The sequence below is a fragment of the Astatotilapia calliptera genome, chromosome 7 (assembly GCF_900246225.1).
Source record: "Astatotilapia calliptera chromosome 7, fAstCal1.2, whole genome shotgun sequence".
Classification (NCBI taxonomy): Eukaryota; Metazoa; Chordata; class Actinopteri; order Cichliformes; family Cichlidae; genus Astatotilapia; species Astatotilapia calliptera.
The window spans coordinates 21,167,748-21,184,574 of record NC_039308.1 but is presented as its reverse complement, the minus strand read 5'-3'; the positions used below and the strand labels follow the sequence as shown (position 1 = coordinate 21,184,574).

Genomic DNA, 16,827 nt, shown 5'->3' with positions numbered 1-16,827 from the left:
AAAGCAGGGGAAGGGGCAAAGAGAAAAAAGCAAAAACACTGTCTTGGAAAATAACTCGCATGTAATTTGTGAGCTGCCCTTTATTGCAATGTGCTGATGTGGTGCTTTTCTTTTCCATTTGCACTTGGTTAAAACCCAGGCATGTGCTTTGGAATATTTTCCATTTCCTTTGTTTTTTCTATACTTTTCCCCCCTCTCCCTTCTTTTTCTCCCCGTCTCTCTAACGCTGTGGATATGCACATTTACAAGGCTGCTGGCTCCCAGTTGCCTTAGTTATAGAGCATGAAACAGCTTTTAACTGAGTGATGCATGAGGAAGCTTAACTGGAGGTGAAACAGGATCCTTTTGACCTAACCTCTCCTGGTTATTTCGCCGCACTTCTTTTTTTTTTTGTCTCTCTACGCCTTAAAAGAAGAAACGCATCCAGGAATTCTTTCTCTCTTTCTGGTTTTATGCAAATCCCTCTTCCCCCTTTTCTCTTCTCCTGTCTATATTCTTTTAAGTTGAGGTCTGAGGTCTCTTAAAATGTGGTTTAACATTATTAAACACATGTGAAACAGTTGGGTCCTTGGAGGGGCTGTTCAGACCTGAGGACATGGGTAGAAAATAAAAACCCAGAAAAGTTCAGTGTTGCTCTAACACAAGTCTGTATTATCTTCCAGACAAATTACAATACCCGTTTCAAGTCTGTCAGGAAACGATCAAAGGAGTTGGATGGTTTTCTCTAAATCTGTCAGTGTTTTAGGGTTTACTGTGAGTGTGGAGCTCTCTGTCTGCTTGTCCAGGTTACATTGGTGTGGTGAATAGAAGCCAGAAGGACATAGATGGAAAGAAGGACATTAATGCTGCAATGGCTGCCGAGAGGAAGTTCTTTCTCTCCCACCCGGCATACAGACACCTGGCTGACCGCATGGGAACTCCCTACCTCCAGAAAGTCCTCAATCAGGTGTGTAAACATGTGAATGTAGTGAGCCCATTCCTATGTATTCCCAAAACACTATTTCAGTTTTCTAGTGACCTTATTCTGATATTCTGACCTTTGACCTGCACAGCAACTGACCAACCACATCCGGGACACCCTGCCGAATCTGCGGGCCAAGCTGCAGAGTCAGCTTCTGTCCATCGAAAAGGAGGTGGAGGAGTACAAGAACTTCAGACCTGATGATCCGTCTCGCAAAACCAAGGCTCTCCTGCAGTGAGACAAAGCGCGCACACACACACACACACACACACACACACACACACACACACACACACACACACACACACACACACACACACACACACACACAGAAATGTTAACATCTGCACCTTTTCCTGTAGGATGGTGCAGCAGTTCTCGGTGGATTTTGAAAAATGCATAGAGGGCTCTGGGGACCAGATCGACACGGCCGAGCTGTCGGGTGGTGCCAGGATCAATCGCATCTTCCATGAACGCTTCCCCTTTGAACTGGTCAAGGTGTGTGTCAGTTTTGAGATGTCAGGAAGTTATGCGAAGGGTTTATATGGCAGTTTGGTGTCTTAGAAACCTTTCGATTATATTGTACTTGTTATTGTACAGTGTAAATCCAGTGCTGTTCAAAAGTCTTGAGCCGCACCTCTTTTTGTGTGTGTGTGATGCTAGGAAAATGGGAAATAGGTTCAGGGCTTTGTTTTAAAACATGGGCAAACATACATAGAAATACAGTATATAAGGCAAAACAAGGGAATTTCTCCAATTCTAATGATCATATTAGAAATTCAATATTTGGTATGATCACCTTTATGATCTAAAAACAATCGGAAATGAAGGTAAGAGTTCTTATAATTTCTTATAGTATTCAGGATTCATACTCAGGCTTCTTGAAGGACATTAAAAGCTCTGTGGATGTTGATCCTACACTGCTTCAATAATGTTATGGTCCAGGCTCTGGGAGCCCAATCCATGGCTGACAGTGTTTCATTGTGTGTTTTTCTATCCAGGTATGCTTTTACTGTATTGGCAGTGTGTTTTGGATCATTGTCATGCTGAAAAATTAGCCACTCAATCAAAATCTGACTTTACTTTCCTGCATTTATAATTCGATCAGTTTTGACCAGAATCAAATTGATGGCTTAAATGCAACTACAGCAGGTTCAGAGTCTCTTCTGTGTTTTAGAGATGGCTGTAGGTCCTCGCCATCCTGTGTCATGTCTTCACTTGATTTTCCCCCCCTATTTCTTAAGGATGTGACTTTTAGATTCTGTTCATCAGCTGATAGACTCCACTTGTCCAGTTCCCTCATATTTTTTTAAGCCACACTGCACACAATGCTGAGATATGACAAGTTTTTAGACATGGGAACTAATTATGTGTGCTTGAATAGGTCAGTGTTAAGCAGCTCAACAAACAAAAAACATTCTTCTGAAAATGGCCCTGGGACTGGGTCAGGACTGGACTGAAAAAGCAGCCAAAGAAAAACTGTGGAAGACCTTCAGAAAGCCTGGAAAACTCAAGACTACTTTAAAAAAATACAAGAAAGTCTATCTCCTTGTAAGCTAAATCTAAACAAATGAAGAGTGGCTCAAGTCTGTAAATCAAATAAATAACTTTGGATTAGCAGTAATGTTAGTCAGCTGCATATTTCATTTGTTCGGCAAATTAAGTTTGTTAGGGGGAAAGAAAAGTAGGTCTCCTCACTGGGTCATGATTTATCAAAAGATGCATTGCTAAAAAAAACCCTCTATGTAACAAAAAGCAAGTGGCTCTTAGTTGGATCTCCAAACATGGACAGCTCACTCCAAAACAGTCTAGTTCGTTTTTGGATGAACTGTCTTTGTAATAACTCTGTGTCTGTATTTTAGACACTGTCGACAGAAAAAAGGTCCTAAAGTCAAGTTTCTCTCAGTCTCTTTAAATCATGACATTTCTCCCCTTCATTGTCCTGCTTTCCTCGCCAAAAGGAAGTGCCTGAGCTTCTTTGCCCGGACGTCTCCCACCTTACCTCTCACACTGTTTCTCTCACCCCATCACCATTTCCATCCACTTTTAAAGCCTCCCCTTGCCTTCTCTGTCCGCCTTCCACCTTGTATTAATCCTCGAGGTCTTTGCTTGCTCCCTCTGGTCTGGTTCATTTTCTCTCACAATATGCCCGTCCTTTCTCTTCCCCGCTTTTCTTCCCTGTCCTCTCTCGCCCTCCCTTTGAGGATATAAAACTTACTGTCTGTGACCAAGTTGCAAAAAAATAAATAAAAATGCAGTGTTGGTTTCCCCTGAGGTAAAAAAAAAAAAGAGCAGGTTGCTTCCTAACCAGAAAACTTACTCAAAACACAGAAAACCCTCAAAGCCTGCCAGATACATTAGAAGCCGCAGCGAGTAGCTAGAAGTCAATTCATCATTATGTTTTATTTGCTTATGGTGCACGCTTCAGAGAAAATATTCAATTTTGAGTAAAAGCAGGGGAGAATGTGGCATCGCAGTAAATATCATGGAGATACTTGGACAAATATATTAAAAACAGATGTTGCAGGAATAGTCAACAAAGTGACATGAAAGCGAGCGCTGAGTTAGGGAGAATACAAAGTCTGCATGTGCATGTTTGACAACATCTTCCTTTCTCTGTCTGCCTTTCAGATGGAGTTTGACGAGAAAGAACTCCGCAAGGAAATCAGCTACGCTATCAAGAACATTCATGGCATCAGGCACGTCCGCCTTCCAGCTCACCCTCCACCCTTCCCTCTCTTCTTTCTCTGCTTCACCTCCCATCTCTTTGTCTCAGTCACATCTAACCTGCAACTACCCTCCTTGCTAATCCAAGACAGCAGTAACACAAATTGAGGGCTCTGCTGCACACTAAGGTTATACAATATACTTCAGCACAGGGTTGTTTGGGAACAGATGCAGCTGCTGACTGCTGGGTACCCTCGTTTTTTATGTGGTTGCACATTCATGCTGATAAAAGGGCTTTTCATCTCTGTACCTTATTTCTGGGATGTTCTTGTTCCCTCTTCCTGATGATGTGCATGTTTACTGTCTATTTTATTTCACCCCAAAAATTCGGCTAAGCTTTGATTTAGAGTTTTGTTTGTCAAAATCAAACTACGGTATATGGCAAAACTTGTGGGTTTATATATATATATATATATTTATATTTATAAAACATAAATGAGCTGTGCAAAGAAATCATATTTAATATATTTCCATTAGTGCCAAAATATTTCGGATTTCTATCCCTTCTGGTTTCTACTTCGTTCATGTATGTGTCTTTAAAATACCAGATAGATGTTTACCAGGATGTAAAAGCAAGATAAAAAAGAGTTGCTCTTCACATTTTGGTGTAAGAAAATCACGCTTCTGGTTTGAGTATGTTTTAAAATAAGGAGAGCTGAGCAAAACACAACAATTATGTGCAACAAACACTTATAAAAAAAGAGTAAGATAACATGTAGACTAAAGAGGATAATACAAAAAATCAATTTGTTTAAATGTGGATTACTGCACATACACTGCTTAACAGTTTTATTAAACCACCACTAACTTTAAGGTTAATTCCACAGCAGCCCTAAATAACAGTACTGGTTACTGTATAATCCACCAATATAAACAAGCTCTTTAATTGAAATTATATAGTAAAATTATTGTTGTTATCCTTGAATTTTCAAATTGATTGTTTTATTATAAAAAGCTAATAAATAGTAAAGAAAATTATTATTTTTATCAAGATGACAAGTTACAGTTCTTTTAGTTAAATTGTTTTTAGTTTGAAACTATTTTTTAAAAAGTCTTTGCTTTTATGACAGGTGCTTTATTACATTTGTTAAGCCCTGTATGTAAAATACTTGCTGTGATGCTTGATTATAAAAGGTATATGACTAATGTGAGTGACACGACGGCCTCTTTGGTCTAAAACAATAAAACAATAACTGAATATTTGCTGTGTAGGATCACATCCCGGTTCCTTGCCTTTTCTTGTCTTTTGCTGAATTTTTGCCAGAAGTGGAGGGTAAATCTTTATAATTAACACTCTCCTCTCTACCCAACCCTCTTTATTCCTTCTCTTTTCTTTCTTTCCACCAACTCCTCCTCTTCCTCTCGTCTTTCGGCCCTGTGGCTGCTTCTCTCTGTGTCGGGCAGAACTGGCCTCTTCACCCCGGACATGGCCTTTGAGACCATTGTGAAAAGGCAGATTGGGAAGATTAAAGAGCCTTGCACCAAATGTGTGGACATGGTCATTTCTGAGCTAGTCAATACAGTTAGGCAGTGTACCAAGAAGGTAAAAAAAATAAAAGCTAGCACTTTTTTCTTTGCTTTCCACCTCTTCAGTCCCTCTGCTGTTCGCTCCCTTTCACTCTAACCACCTGACTCCCTCCAGCCCTCGCTGCTGTTGGACAGCGAGGGGACGCCTGGAGCGGCAGGGTGGGCTGCTGTACGCCTGCCTGCCCTACCTTACTGTAGTACCGTGGAGGGTTTGGCTGGACAGGCTGGCTGTGGTAGATGGTTGTGCTGAAGAAACAGAGTGGGGACGCTGAGCGATCATCAGAATACGTCTGCCTTAGAAAGCTATCAGAGCATTCAGTGATGCTCGGAGTAAACTGATGGGTAACATCACGAGGGCAACACCCTTTCCACCTTTTCTAGTGCAAGCTAGACAAACACATACACATAAAATCCTGTCTTTCGTTTCGAATACCTGGCAGGCGTATTGGATGACCTCAGTATCCGAACTTTCTCGTGTGTGAGATTGCAGCCGTGCACCTGCAGCTGACGGGAGCCATGACAATTACTGCTTAACTTCATGCCTCAGGGGCTGCACTCTGAGCGAAAGATGAGAGAAAGCAGGGCCAAAGAAAAGAGCAGCAATCTTTATCCACGCGGATCGGCTGTAACCAAGCAAGTTCAAGAGCGCGACAACGCTGGGATGATAAATATCATGATCGGACTCCCTCTGGAAGTCAGAGGAGAGCTGGGTGGAGAGGGGTTCGACACCAGGGGAGATCAGGCTGTTTTGGCTGGAGGTTGGGGTGCACAGCTGCGGTCTCGTGGTGTGTTGCTTGGAGTTTTTGGCTGGCAGAGTCACGCAGGCTGGGAGCTCTTTCTATTTCTTTCAGTCTCCTCCTCGTCTTCTTTGTTCATAGAGAGAGGCTCCAGCACTGTCCTGTTTTAGGATGGCTTTAGGGGGAAACCAAATGTCTCACTTGCACTTTCTTCCTTCTGTGCTGTTTATCCCCCCCCCCCCCCCTCTTGTCTTTGTCATCTTCAATCTGTTCTCCTGCTTCATCTCCAATTTTCACCTGCCTCATCTGTTTACTGCCCCTCTCCCTCACCATCTGTTCTCACGGCTTTCTTTTAAATTGGTCTCATCTTTTTACTGTATTTCCTTTCTACCTCCACTTACAACTCTTCATTCGATGCTTTTAATTTTCCTCTTTCCCCACCTATTTCTTTCGTCTTTATTTCTTTCCTGCTCCTTTCTCTCTCTCGTACTGCCTACCTATCTCTACAGGACGGGGCTATTCACCCCCGACCTGGCTTTTGAAGCCATAGTGAAAAAGCAGATCCAAAAGCTGAAGGAGCCCACACTGAAGTGTATAGATATGGTAGTGAGTGAACTCACCTTCACCATACAGAAGTGTAGCCAAAAGGTAAAATGTTAAAGAGAACAAAGCCACTTTCGTTATCTCTGTTAATCTTACAGGTAAGGGTAGACTGATAGCTGGAGTTTTTTTTTTACCCATACTTTATATGAAGAGATATATGAGAGACAAACAGTATTTGTATCCAAAAAACACCTTGTATATTATATTTATTGGTTATAAGGAAGAAAATCATTTTTTAATGCAATGACTGGCTAAAATAGCGCCAATGCTATATTTTATACATGTTAAATAATGTTATATGAAGACTATGCATAAAAAGCTACGTTGCTGTGCTAAAGTCTTATATCTTTATATGGGAAAAAGGTGCAGCGATTTATTGAAACATGTACAAACATATGTGGCAATGCAGAGCTCGTACAATACTAATGACGTCAAAAGGCTGCATAATTAAATGGTACCACATGAGCCACATTGTGCTGCTCTGTAAAGAGAGTAGTGCACAAGTCTGATGCTCCAGAGACTCCACTGACTACACCGTAATCAGCTGTGATAAACATAATCAACAATTACAACGTCTTTGATTAAAAAAAGCATTTTTTAATTAAAAAAAGACACAAAACCCCCCAAATTAGGACATTTTTAAGTGACATAAAATGTTGAGCAGTATTTGTAAACCGACCCACAATAAATAAAGAATGAATGAATGAATGTAAGTTTTGAAACACACTAAACTTTAATCAGCACTTATCAGTCTATCCTTGCTCCTTATGTAACCACGTAACCTTTATTGTAACTAAACTATGGTTATCATTTGGTTTTTTTGTCGGTTATAACCGGCCTTATATTGACAACCAAGCACACCGCATGTTAGACAACTTTTTGGTTTTTTTCCTCAGTATATTTCATGATGTCTAAAAACCGTTTGATTTAACCGGATTAAAATCACACCTTTTCTGTCTCTGTCAGTGTGGTTCAGTATACCGGAGTGACTGGTTGTGTACTTCCACTCATTGACTAACTGACGTGATTCGAGCGTCTCTTTATTTCTTCTTTCATTTCTCTTTCGTCCTCTCCGTCCCGTCGTCCTGCACAAACCTTTGAATGGCTGCTTCCTCGCTAAGTGACTGACCAGCACAGAGTAGCAGTGCCGCCTCCTTTGGATTTCTCTTCACTGTCACGCTTTTGCAGTTATTTCACTGTATCAAAAAGATACTGTAACATAATACCCAGTGTTTGGGAAAATCCACAAAGGGGGTCAGTTTGAAGTCTTCCCACACCTCCCCGTCCCCCACCCTCCACCCTCCACCCTTTCCCTGCTTCTTTGCATTGCATGCCAGCCTGAATCTCTTCTCTCCACTGTTTTTTTTTTCAGTGTCAGTTCTGAAGTCACTGACCGCAGCAGCAGATTTTGACAGATCGTATCTGTCGTCAAGTTGCGTTGCATCTTTCTACCTGCATAAATTATCTGCTTCCATATGGCGCACGTAACTTTTCGCATGAAATGCTTCTCGTCAAGACAGTCTCCATTCGTAACGGCACAGTGATGCCGTTGTTAGTTGTGTGTGCCTTCTAAATAAAATCAACATTCTGATTGGGAGATATGCTTCAGATATGCACCCTCGGTCCTCTAAAACAGCAGTGTATGCTGTGTGATGTTGAAAAGCCTCATTATTATTGGCAGTAGGACCTGAAAAAGTCACTTATTTAATTCAAATACTGGCAGAAATTATTTAAAATGTTTCTTCTTTATCGGTGTCATCTGCTCTGTCAGTGGATCAGACCTGGAAGGCACTAAATAAGCTCCCAAACAACGAAAGAGGCCAATCGGTACCTACTCACTAACCCAAAGATGCACTGTAACTTGCACGAAAGCCTTTCTTTCTCGTGCTGCGATTATTTGATTTTCTTTGCTTTTCTCTCTTTCCTCACACTTCTCCAAATGTGTTTGTGTCACATTGGAGACCCACCAGCGTCTGCGTTCGTGGGTTTTGCAATGAGCTCATGGAAAAAGACCCACAGTGTGCTGGGAAAAAGAAAGCTTTTTCTGCCAGGAACATTGTTTATTCTGTTTGTGGTGAAAAAGAAGAAAAATCACAGACTTTGCTCTATTCTCTTGCATTTGTTACACGGTGGGAACGAATACACATTTGGCACGTATTATTTAATCTAACACAAGTCAACACCCACTCAGGGTGAGCAGTGACTAGAGCTGAGTCTGCGATAAACCCAGACCCCCTCAAACATACCGTGTTTAATTGTGTTTCTGTATTTTGTTGTGTTGTGGAACTGTGTGCTGTGGTTCTGTGAGATTTTTTTTTTTTTAATTTGTTTACTGAATCTTGTACATTGACGTGTGACAGTGTGTGCATGTGTTGGGATCTGTGTTTGTTTTTTTGGGCTACTTACCTACCGTTTTCTGTGCTCACAGCTGGCTCAGTACCCCATGCTGAGGGAGGAGATGGAGAGAATTGTCACTCAGCACATCAGAGACAGAGAAAGCCGCACTAAAGGACAGGTAAAGCAGACAAACAGTGTGTGCGGTGTAAAGTGTGTGTGTGTTTGGGGGGGGGGGGGGGGGGGGGTTGTGATGGTGTGGTACGTTTGTGTAAAACAATGATATGAATGAATTGTTTTGTCCTGGTTTAAATCAGTGTGCATCCTGGTGTGTGCTGGAATTTGTCATTGTTCTATATAATAACCGCATCATGATGTCTTAGGAAGGAAAGTGCTTTGTTGTCTCTTAAAGTTGTGATATTTTGCTTTCATGAAGGCAGCTGTGAGATCTTTTTACTGGTCTGTTTCCAACTAGTGGTCCATTATCTCAAAATTTCCATGTCTGCAAACCATTTTCAGTTACAAGCTGCTCCTATTTAGTGCTTTAATCTTATTTCATATTCATTTTTTATGGAGAATATAATAATTTGTAATGTAGAAAGTATTTCTGCAAAGAAGCAGGGGCTTTTAACAGTTTGTTCTTACTCACTTCCTGCTGAAATAGTTTTTCTTAAAGTATATCAGTTTAATTTTACTTATTGACCAATCACAGTGCTTAAGACTACAAGTCACATTTAACCATGAATTCATACAGCGCTTTAATCTAAACACTTTACCTAAGTCACATACGCCCAATATACACCCACCAGCCACTTTATTAGTTGCACCTTGCTCGTACTGTTCTAGACCCAGTTTTCCATCAGAACTGCCTTTATTGTGTGTAGCAGAGATTTACTAACATGCTGGAAACACTCTTCTGAGATTTTGGTCCATTTTGATATGATAGTATTACACAGATGCTGCAGGTTTGTCAGCTGCATATCCATAATCCCCTGTATATATATATATATGATGTATATATAATGATCAGTGGCAGCCGATGTGGTCTACTGCTGAAGCCCATCTGCTTCAAGGTTTGATATGTTGTGCATTAAGAGATGCTCTTCTGCATACCTCGGTTGCTTTCCTATCAGCTTGAAGCAGTTTGACCATTATCCTCTGACCTCGAGAACCAGCAAGGCATTTTTAGCCAGAGAACTGCTGCTCATTTTCTCTTTTTTTGAACCATTCTCCATAAAACCCTAGAGATGGTTGTGTGGGAAAATCCCAGCAGATCAGCAGTTTTTGAAATACTCAGACCGGCCCATCTGGCAACAACCATGCCAGATTCAGAATAACTTCAATCACCTTTCTTTCTTATTCTGATGCTCATTTTGAACGTGAATAGGTCTTGACCATGACTGAATTAAATGAAAGGGTGTACCTAATGCAGTGGCTTTTGAGTGAGTTGACCTAGCCAGAGCACTCTAATGAAGCCCATGTAGGAACAGGAAGAACATGGAAACTTCCCATCTGGGTTTTGAATCAGGAACTTCATGCTGTGAGGTGACAGTGTAACCTCTGTGCTGCCTCGTTCCCCTATAATTTTCACTGAACACTATGACCTTTCCAAACATTTCCGTGTAAATGCACACACACACACACACACACACACACACACACACACACACACACACACACACACACACACACACACACACACACACACACACACACACTGTTACGAGAAAGAAGTTTAAGAAGTTAAAAGAGACAAACTACAAGAAACCAGTTTTGTGATGTTGCATTGCTCTGTGTGTATAGTGATAATAAAGATTATTCAGATTCAATGATACATAGAAAGTACCTCAGATTTAATTCATTGAGTGCGGCTGAATTACAAAATGAAAGCTGGGGACCAGGGCTCCAAAATATGATATATAAGTATAAAACTGACTGTTTTACTCTCTCTGTTCAGGTGTTGCTGTTGATAGATATTGAGCTGTCCTATATGAACACTAACCATGAGGACTTCATCGGATTTGCCAAGTAAGTTTAGAAATCTGCTGCCGCTACAGTGGAAAGTCTTTACTACTTAAGGTCAAAGTACAGTATCGCATGTTTTGTTGTGCAGTGCCCAGCAGAGGATCAACCAGATGAGCAAGAAGAAAGCAGCCGGCAATCAGGTACTCCGATCACTAACAGGCAGGCACGCTGTCTGTACTCTTGCAGAGCTGTGCTGTTCACTCCAGGCCTCTTTCAGCTGCTGTAACACGATGATTCCACTCCTCCAAATATGTTTTGTCTGTTGGCAAGCAACGTGCCAGCTGAACTTTATAAAGTTTTACCCTAAGGCTTAGCTCTGTTAGCACTCAGCTCTTGTGTTTTCGCTCATGGTAAATGTTGCACGGCTATACGGTCTATGGTTACAGTGGGCAACAGCCCATTAGTTATACAATGCCACAACCCTGTGCTGCTCTTGTACACGTTACACAATAATGGACAACACTTGTGTGGTCATGAAACAGCTTGTCCTTTTGGTGAAAAACCATGATAGCTCCTGCGGTTTAAAGCTTTAAAGACAACAACAGTTATTACCTTTCCACCCAATAGAAAGCCTTCTAATAAAAAAAAACAACACAGTACAGTAACTGAATATTTAAGTGTAATGGCTACATATTTATGGTTCGGTAACAGCTTTTGGATGACGTTGCTTTTTTAAAGTGTTTTGAAGCGCTTCCTGTGCATTCTTCTTCTACTTTTAGCATATTTTTATTTTACTCTCTTTTTCTTCTTCTTCTTCTTATCAGCTCTATATGTTTTAGTATCTGTCATTTTGTTGCCTTGAGTTTCCTCTGAGTGTTTTCTTCTTTGCTCTCTTTCGTCCCTTCCTCCTTCTCTCTGTGGCTTTTGCACTTCAGGATGAAATCATGGTGAGTAGTGTGGGGCTGTGATTCTGTGCATATCTGCAGGTGAGCATTTGTATGTATGAGCTCATATCCATACACGTTACATATATCAGGATTTATGTGTTTATAAATGTTTAAACTTGTATGTCTTTTATGTATTTTAGGCTGTAATTAATAGTGGATACATGAGTGTGTGTGTGTGTGTGTGTGTATGAAATAACATTCAGAGTAAGTGCTAGTAGATTGGCAGGTGGCTGTAGTTAGAGATGCTTGGCTGTTTCCTTGTTCTCCTTTTTTTCAGCTATGTCATCCCCACAGAAACACAATTACATTTCAGGGTTGTAAATATGCCATAAAAAGCTTTTGTGCACATAAAAAGAAGTGTGATTCTCTGTTGTATAATGTTATTTTGTGTGTGTGTGTGTGCGTGAACCCCACATGCATCTTTCAGAAAGGCCCAGTTTGGAGATGTTCAGTGTGGCTTTGGCTCTGCAGTTGATTTGCTTTGGCAGTAAATAGATGCCCCCCAGCAGTAGCTTGAACTACATGAAGAGGGAGTCACACGTCTAAAGAAGCAATAAAGACAAAAGACAGAAAAGAAGAGAGTCTGAAAAAATTCTGATAAATATTTTCCCTCGAAATATTGATCAAAGGGGTCTTAGCGTTCCCCTGCCTCTTCTAAATTCAAAGTAACACAGAAGGCCAGAGGACATGAATACCTGCAGACATATGGCATCCCTGTAGTTGTCACTGCAACCACCCAGAGAAGGGTCAAAGGTTAGGGGCACATTGTAAGCAAAGTGGTGAACTTAACATCCTGTTTATAGATGGATATCATTGGCCCTTAAAGACCCTGAAGCTTCTGCTCTTCTCATTCACTGCTGGTCTGACCTCCATGCAGGGAAATTTAGGAGAACATGAAAGTAGAAACTCAACATTAAAAATGTTTCTGAAAACACCTCTGTGTCTTAGATAATCTTTCAAATATTACAAATCCTTTACAGGCCACCAAGTTATGCTTAAAGCTAACCACACCTTATGATAGATCCTAATCTAAATGTTCAAGAAGTATAAACTTTTTATAGAGATTAATTATTAATTATTTAAATGTAGAGCAAGTCCCTCATGTAAAACTTAAAACACGTCTCATTAGACCTCCTTTTATAAGGCAAAACAGTGACAAGACCTAAAGGCGTTGACTCTATAAGAACAGGCTGATAGCCAGATTATAGATTATTTGTCTTTTCTAAAAAAAAAAAATCCCAAAATACTGACTCTAAGTAATCTGATTACTTGTAAATTTTCCAATGTAATCTTGTTACATAAGTACAGTGTAAACTGTTACATTTAACTGACTCTGGACAAATTAATTTTATGTGATTGGCGGACATTCAGTTTACACCAAGCATGTTTTCCTTTGTTTATTATATATATGATATATTTTTCAGTTGCATTTAACCCCAAATTACTACTTTATATTTATGAGGGCAAAGAATTATGTCTTTAAGTGTGTGCTGTGGACCCTTATTGTTGTCCAGAAACCATCAGAAGAGCATAAGTGAGTTGAATTGTTCAATAGTGATCCAAACAACACAAATTAATGGACTTCATAAATCCATCCAGACTTTTTTTAAGGCTTTACATTGTCGGTAGGTAATTGCCAGGCTTTAAATTATTTTATTCTGCTTTAAACTACTTTAAAGGGAAACAGCTGAATTGAATGTATGTTATTTCAATGCTCTTGCTCAGATAATTAATCGGCTGCTTCCATTTGCAAAGCTCATACCTACAGTGTAGCATAAAACAGGATCGCATGCATTTCACTGCATGATCTTCAAAAGGTGATACGGGCCACTGCAGCCTCCTTATCTGCCTTGTCCCTCACCCTGCTTGCTGTCCCCTTGCTGCCATCCCAGCAGCCGGCTGTAATGTGCTGGCAGTTGATCAGTCGTGTGTATTTGGCCTTTTACTAAATGCCCTATGCTGGCATAGCTTTGTAATATTCTCTCCACATTCTCATTCAGCCGGAGAGAGGAGTTAACGATCGGTTCAAGGTAAATAACCTGCACACCATCGTACTGTATGTGTGACTGTAAAGTGGAGGGAATGAAATACAAGAGAGCTGAGGAGAAAAAAGAGAGCGAGTGCGAGGAGTGTGTTGGTGGTTAGCTGAGCGTTTTTGTTAGCTCATTCACTTCTGCTGTGAAGGTAGGCCTACATATGTGTGTGGTAAATGTCTGTAAATGTAAAGGTTGATGGATGTTAATGTTAACTTTGTGAAATGTGCAAATGCTGGTTGAGTTTCAGCTCATTTCCTTTCTGTGTGTCTGCTATATCTGTCTGTTTCTCAGGTGATCAGGAAGGGCTGGCTGACCATTAATAACATCGGCATCATGAAGGGAGGCGCCAAGGAGTACTGGTTTGTACTCACCGCCGAGAGTCTGTCCTGGTACAAGGATGATGAGGTGAGACAGAGTTCATGTAAAGTCACTCGTGCACACGGAGTCACACGGTCAGGGTGTTTGTGTGTGTTTGCATGTTTCAGTATCTGCACACTCAAAGTCTTGGTTTAGAGTTCTGTTTGCGGTCTGAGCTGCAGACCTGATGACTGAATCATCTGCCCGAAGCATCAGCCAACTGCTTTGTAGTGTTTTCCAAAGAAAAATGCAGCGCAAGAGATTCATAAAAGTATGCAACACTGCACTACAAGTACTTGTTACTGCATAGAAACAGAGTTTTGTTTTGAAAGGGAAACAAAGGGTTCTTTGCAGGATAATTGATTCAAAGTTAAACCCGACTGAAACTCAGTTTTGAAGGCTCAGATCAATATTTGAAAATCTTATGATGATGATCTGAGACATGTTGTTTTTTGCTTTTGTGTGTGTTGACCATAATATATAAATAAAAAACCCAGAAAAGGACTTAAAATGGGTCATTTAACGAGTTGAAAAATAAACTGGATAGTGCCCCCTGATGGATAAACAATATAATGTCCGTGCAGTGCAAATGACCACAGATCAACAGTCTTTTGATTCTTGTGTTCCAACTTATGTGCTGACAGAGATTTTTCTGTGTTTAGTAAACGTCAGACTAGTCAGCCGCTCCGTTTTTTGGTGTACTTCAGTTTGACAGGACTTTGGAGTTTGGTGGTTTCATATAATTAGGAAAAAGCTTGTTTGGGAAAAACAAAACTTGACAAAATTGACATTTCTTCACAGTATAATTTGATTATAAAGCATGTAGTCTTCCTACTGTATGACACTATGAAATTACATTTTACTCTGGCGGTTTTTCTGCATCTTTACCGCACAACCCGACACAATTTTCCTGGGATCCGAGTGTTTATTCTCCATGACCTGGTCCAACATTCATTCCACTGCAGCTATGACTGCTGGTCAGTGTTATCTTCTGTACACTGATATGATTCTCCCTGACATGCTTTGTTACTGGACTTACTGGTCAAAGCGGTATCCCATGATGCTTTGCAGAACTATTAGGAGCTAGCCACAGTCTCGCTGTCTCCATGCCTTAGCCACAGCCTCTGTGCGCGCTGACATCAGGCTGTGTGTGTGTGTGTGTGTGTGTGTGTGTGTGTGTGTGTGTGTGTGTGTGTAGGACTGAGCAGACCTTTCTAAAAAGTCAGGACCCCACAGCATGTCAGACATTGAAGCTGGCACACATATGTGCATACCAGAGCCCTTGCATTGCCCTGTTCCTAATTACACACACACACACACACACACACACACACACACACACACACACACACACACACACACAAGCTGTTTCTAATAAACCTACTTTATTTCAAAGAAGGGGCACAAAGTGAGAGGGGGACTGGATCGCAGGGGTGGAGGCAGGAGTGTCTCTCGTTAGCTGGTTAGCAGCAGGAGTAACAAGGACCATGTGAGGAGAGAAAGTGGGGAGAAAAGGTAGCACAGATGGGGGGGGGCAAAGAGGTAGGAAGGGCTGGTTTGGTACATTACATCCTCCCTCCCTCCTTCTTTCCCAGCGACGTCCTCAAATGTTCTTCCCAAAAAACAAAAGAAACAGTCTGTCATCCTTTCCTCGCCTCTTGCTTTCTGTCTCAGTCTTTCCCTGTCACAGTCTCCTATTTTTTTTACTCCTGTCTCCTCCCTCCATCTGTTACCTCTCTCTCATAATGTCTATTTATTTGAACATGGAGCTGTGAGGACGCATGGAGACCTAGAACCAACACCACGTGCTGATGTTACAGCTCAGCTCAGCCTGCTGCTGTAGCTGTAGCCTAAAAAAGGTTTACGTGATGTTTTATATCCGACATTTTACATAAGCCCCTCACACACTAGAGTACTCCGAAGGAATTATGCTGACCACCTGGGTGGAGACCTGCCAAAATATGATGCTTTGTTTAATTTCAGGGGGGAAAATGCATCAGTGCATACAGAAAACTCCACGTTTTTGCGCACCCTTTTCCACGTATATGCGTTGAAATGTTATTTGCACCATCTTGCAAAATCAGCACACGACTGTTTTATTGGTGGTGCCGCTTGTCACGGGGAAAACCCTCGCCATGGTCTGGCAAACGCATACACACATGGACACACTCCACCTCCAGACACTAATAATAACTTTCGACCCAAGTAGTGGTGCCAGGATGTTTTGATTAGTGTGTGCGTGTGTGAACGCATGCATGTGTGTGTGCTCTTAGAAGCCTTCTGGTCTGTATTACCACAGGACATGCCAGTTCTTTGAATTAGGCCGCTCTAAAGCTTAAAGCTTCCCAAAGCAGAGTGAAAGTGAGGGGGATGAGCCACAAATTGAGAAAAAAAATGGTTGTAAAGAAACATTGTGTATATGAATGTAAAACACTGGATTTTATAGACTTGTAACGCTTGTGATAGCCGTGCATTGGTATAATCAAATCCATATTTTTACACAAGCATGTGACAACCGCAGTTTCACATTGACAATAGTACAAAGGCACAAATGGCTTGATTTCATTTGATTTTTTTAAGTGCCTGTATTAACTTTGGGTGCCCTTTTTCTTTTGTGTATGTGTGTGTGTGTG

General features: G+C 41.1%; 1 protein-coding gene across 17 annotated transcripts in view; it reads left to right on the top strand.

Annotated features, from left to right (window-relative positions):
* The window catches only part of dnm1a (dynamin 1a), a 50,258-nt gene that overhangs the window by 14,563 nt on the left and 18,868 nt on the right, over positions 1 to 16,827 (top strand). For 10 of the 17 annotated variants that reach the window (XM_026173718.1, XM_026173725.1, XM_026173729.1 and 7 more), the window contains exons 6-16: positions 786 to 946; positions 1,053 to 1,195; positions 1,324 to 1,459; positions 3,593 to 3,660; positions 5,093 to 5,231; positions 8,984 to 9,070; positions 10,847 to 10,917; positions 11,003 to 11,054; positions 11,790 to 11,801; positions 13,802 to 13,831; positions 14,129 to 14,242. In XM_026173718.1, coding sequence (XP_026029503.1) covers positions 786 to 946; positions 1,053 to 1,195; positions 1,324 to 1,459; positions 3,593 to 3,660; positions 5,093 to 5,231; positions 8,984 to 9,070; positions 10,847 to 10,917; positions 11,003 to 11,054; positions 11,790 to 11,801; positions 13,802 to 13,831; positions 14,129 to 14,242 — 1,013 coding nt within the window. Of the gene's footprint in view, positions 1 to 785; positions 947 to 1,052; positions 1,196 to 1,323; positions 1,460 to 3,592; positions 3,661 to 5,092; positions 5,232 to 6,461; positions 6,601 to 8,983; positions 9,071 to 10,846; positions 10,918 to 11,002; positions 11,055 to 11,789; positions 11,802 to 13,801; positions 13,832 to 14,128; positions 14,243 to 16,827 lie in introns of all 17 variants that reach the window. The other 7 variants (XM_026173721.1, XM_026173730.1, XM_026173731.1 and 4 more) reach the window with 3 other exon arrangements.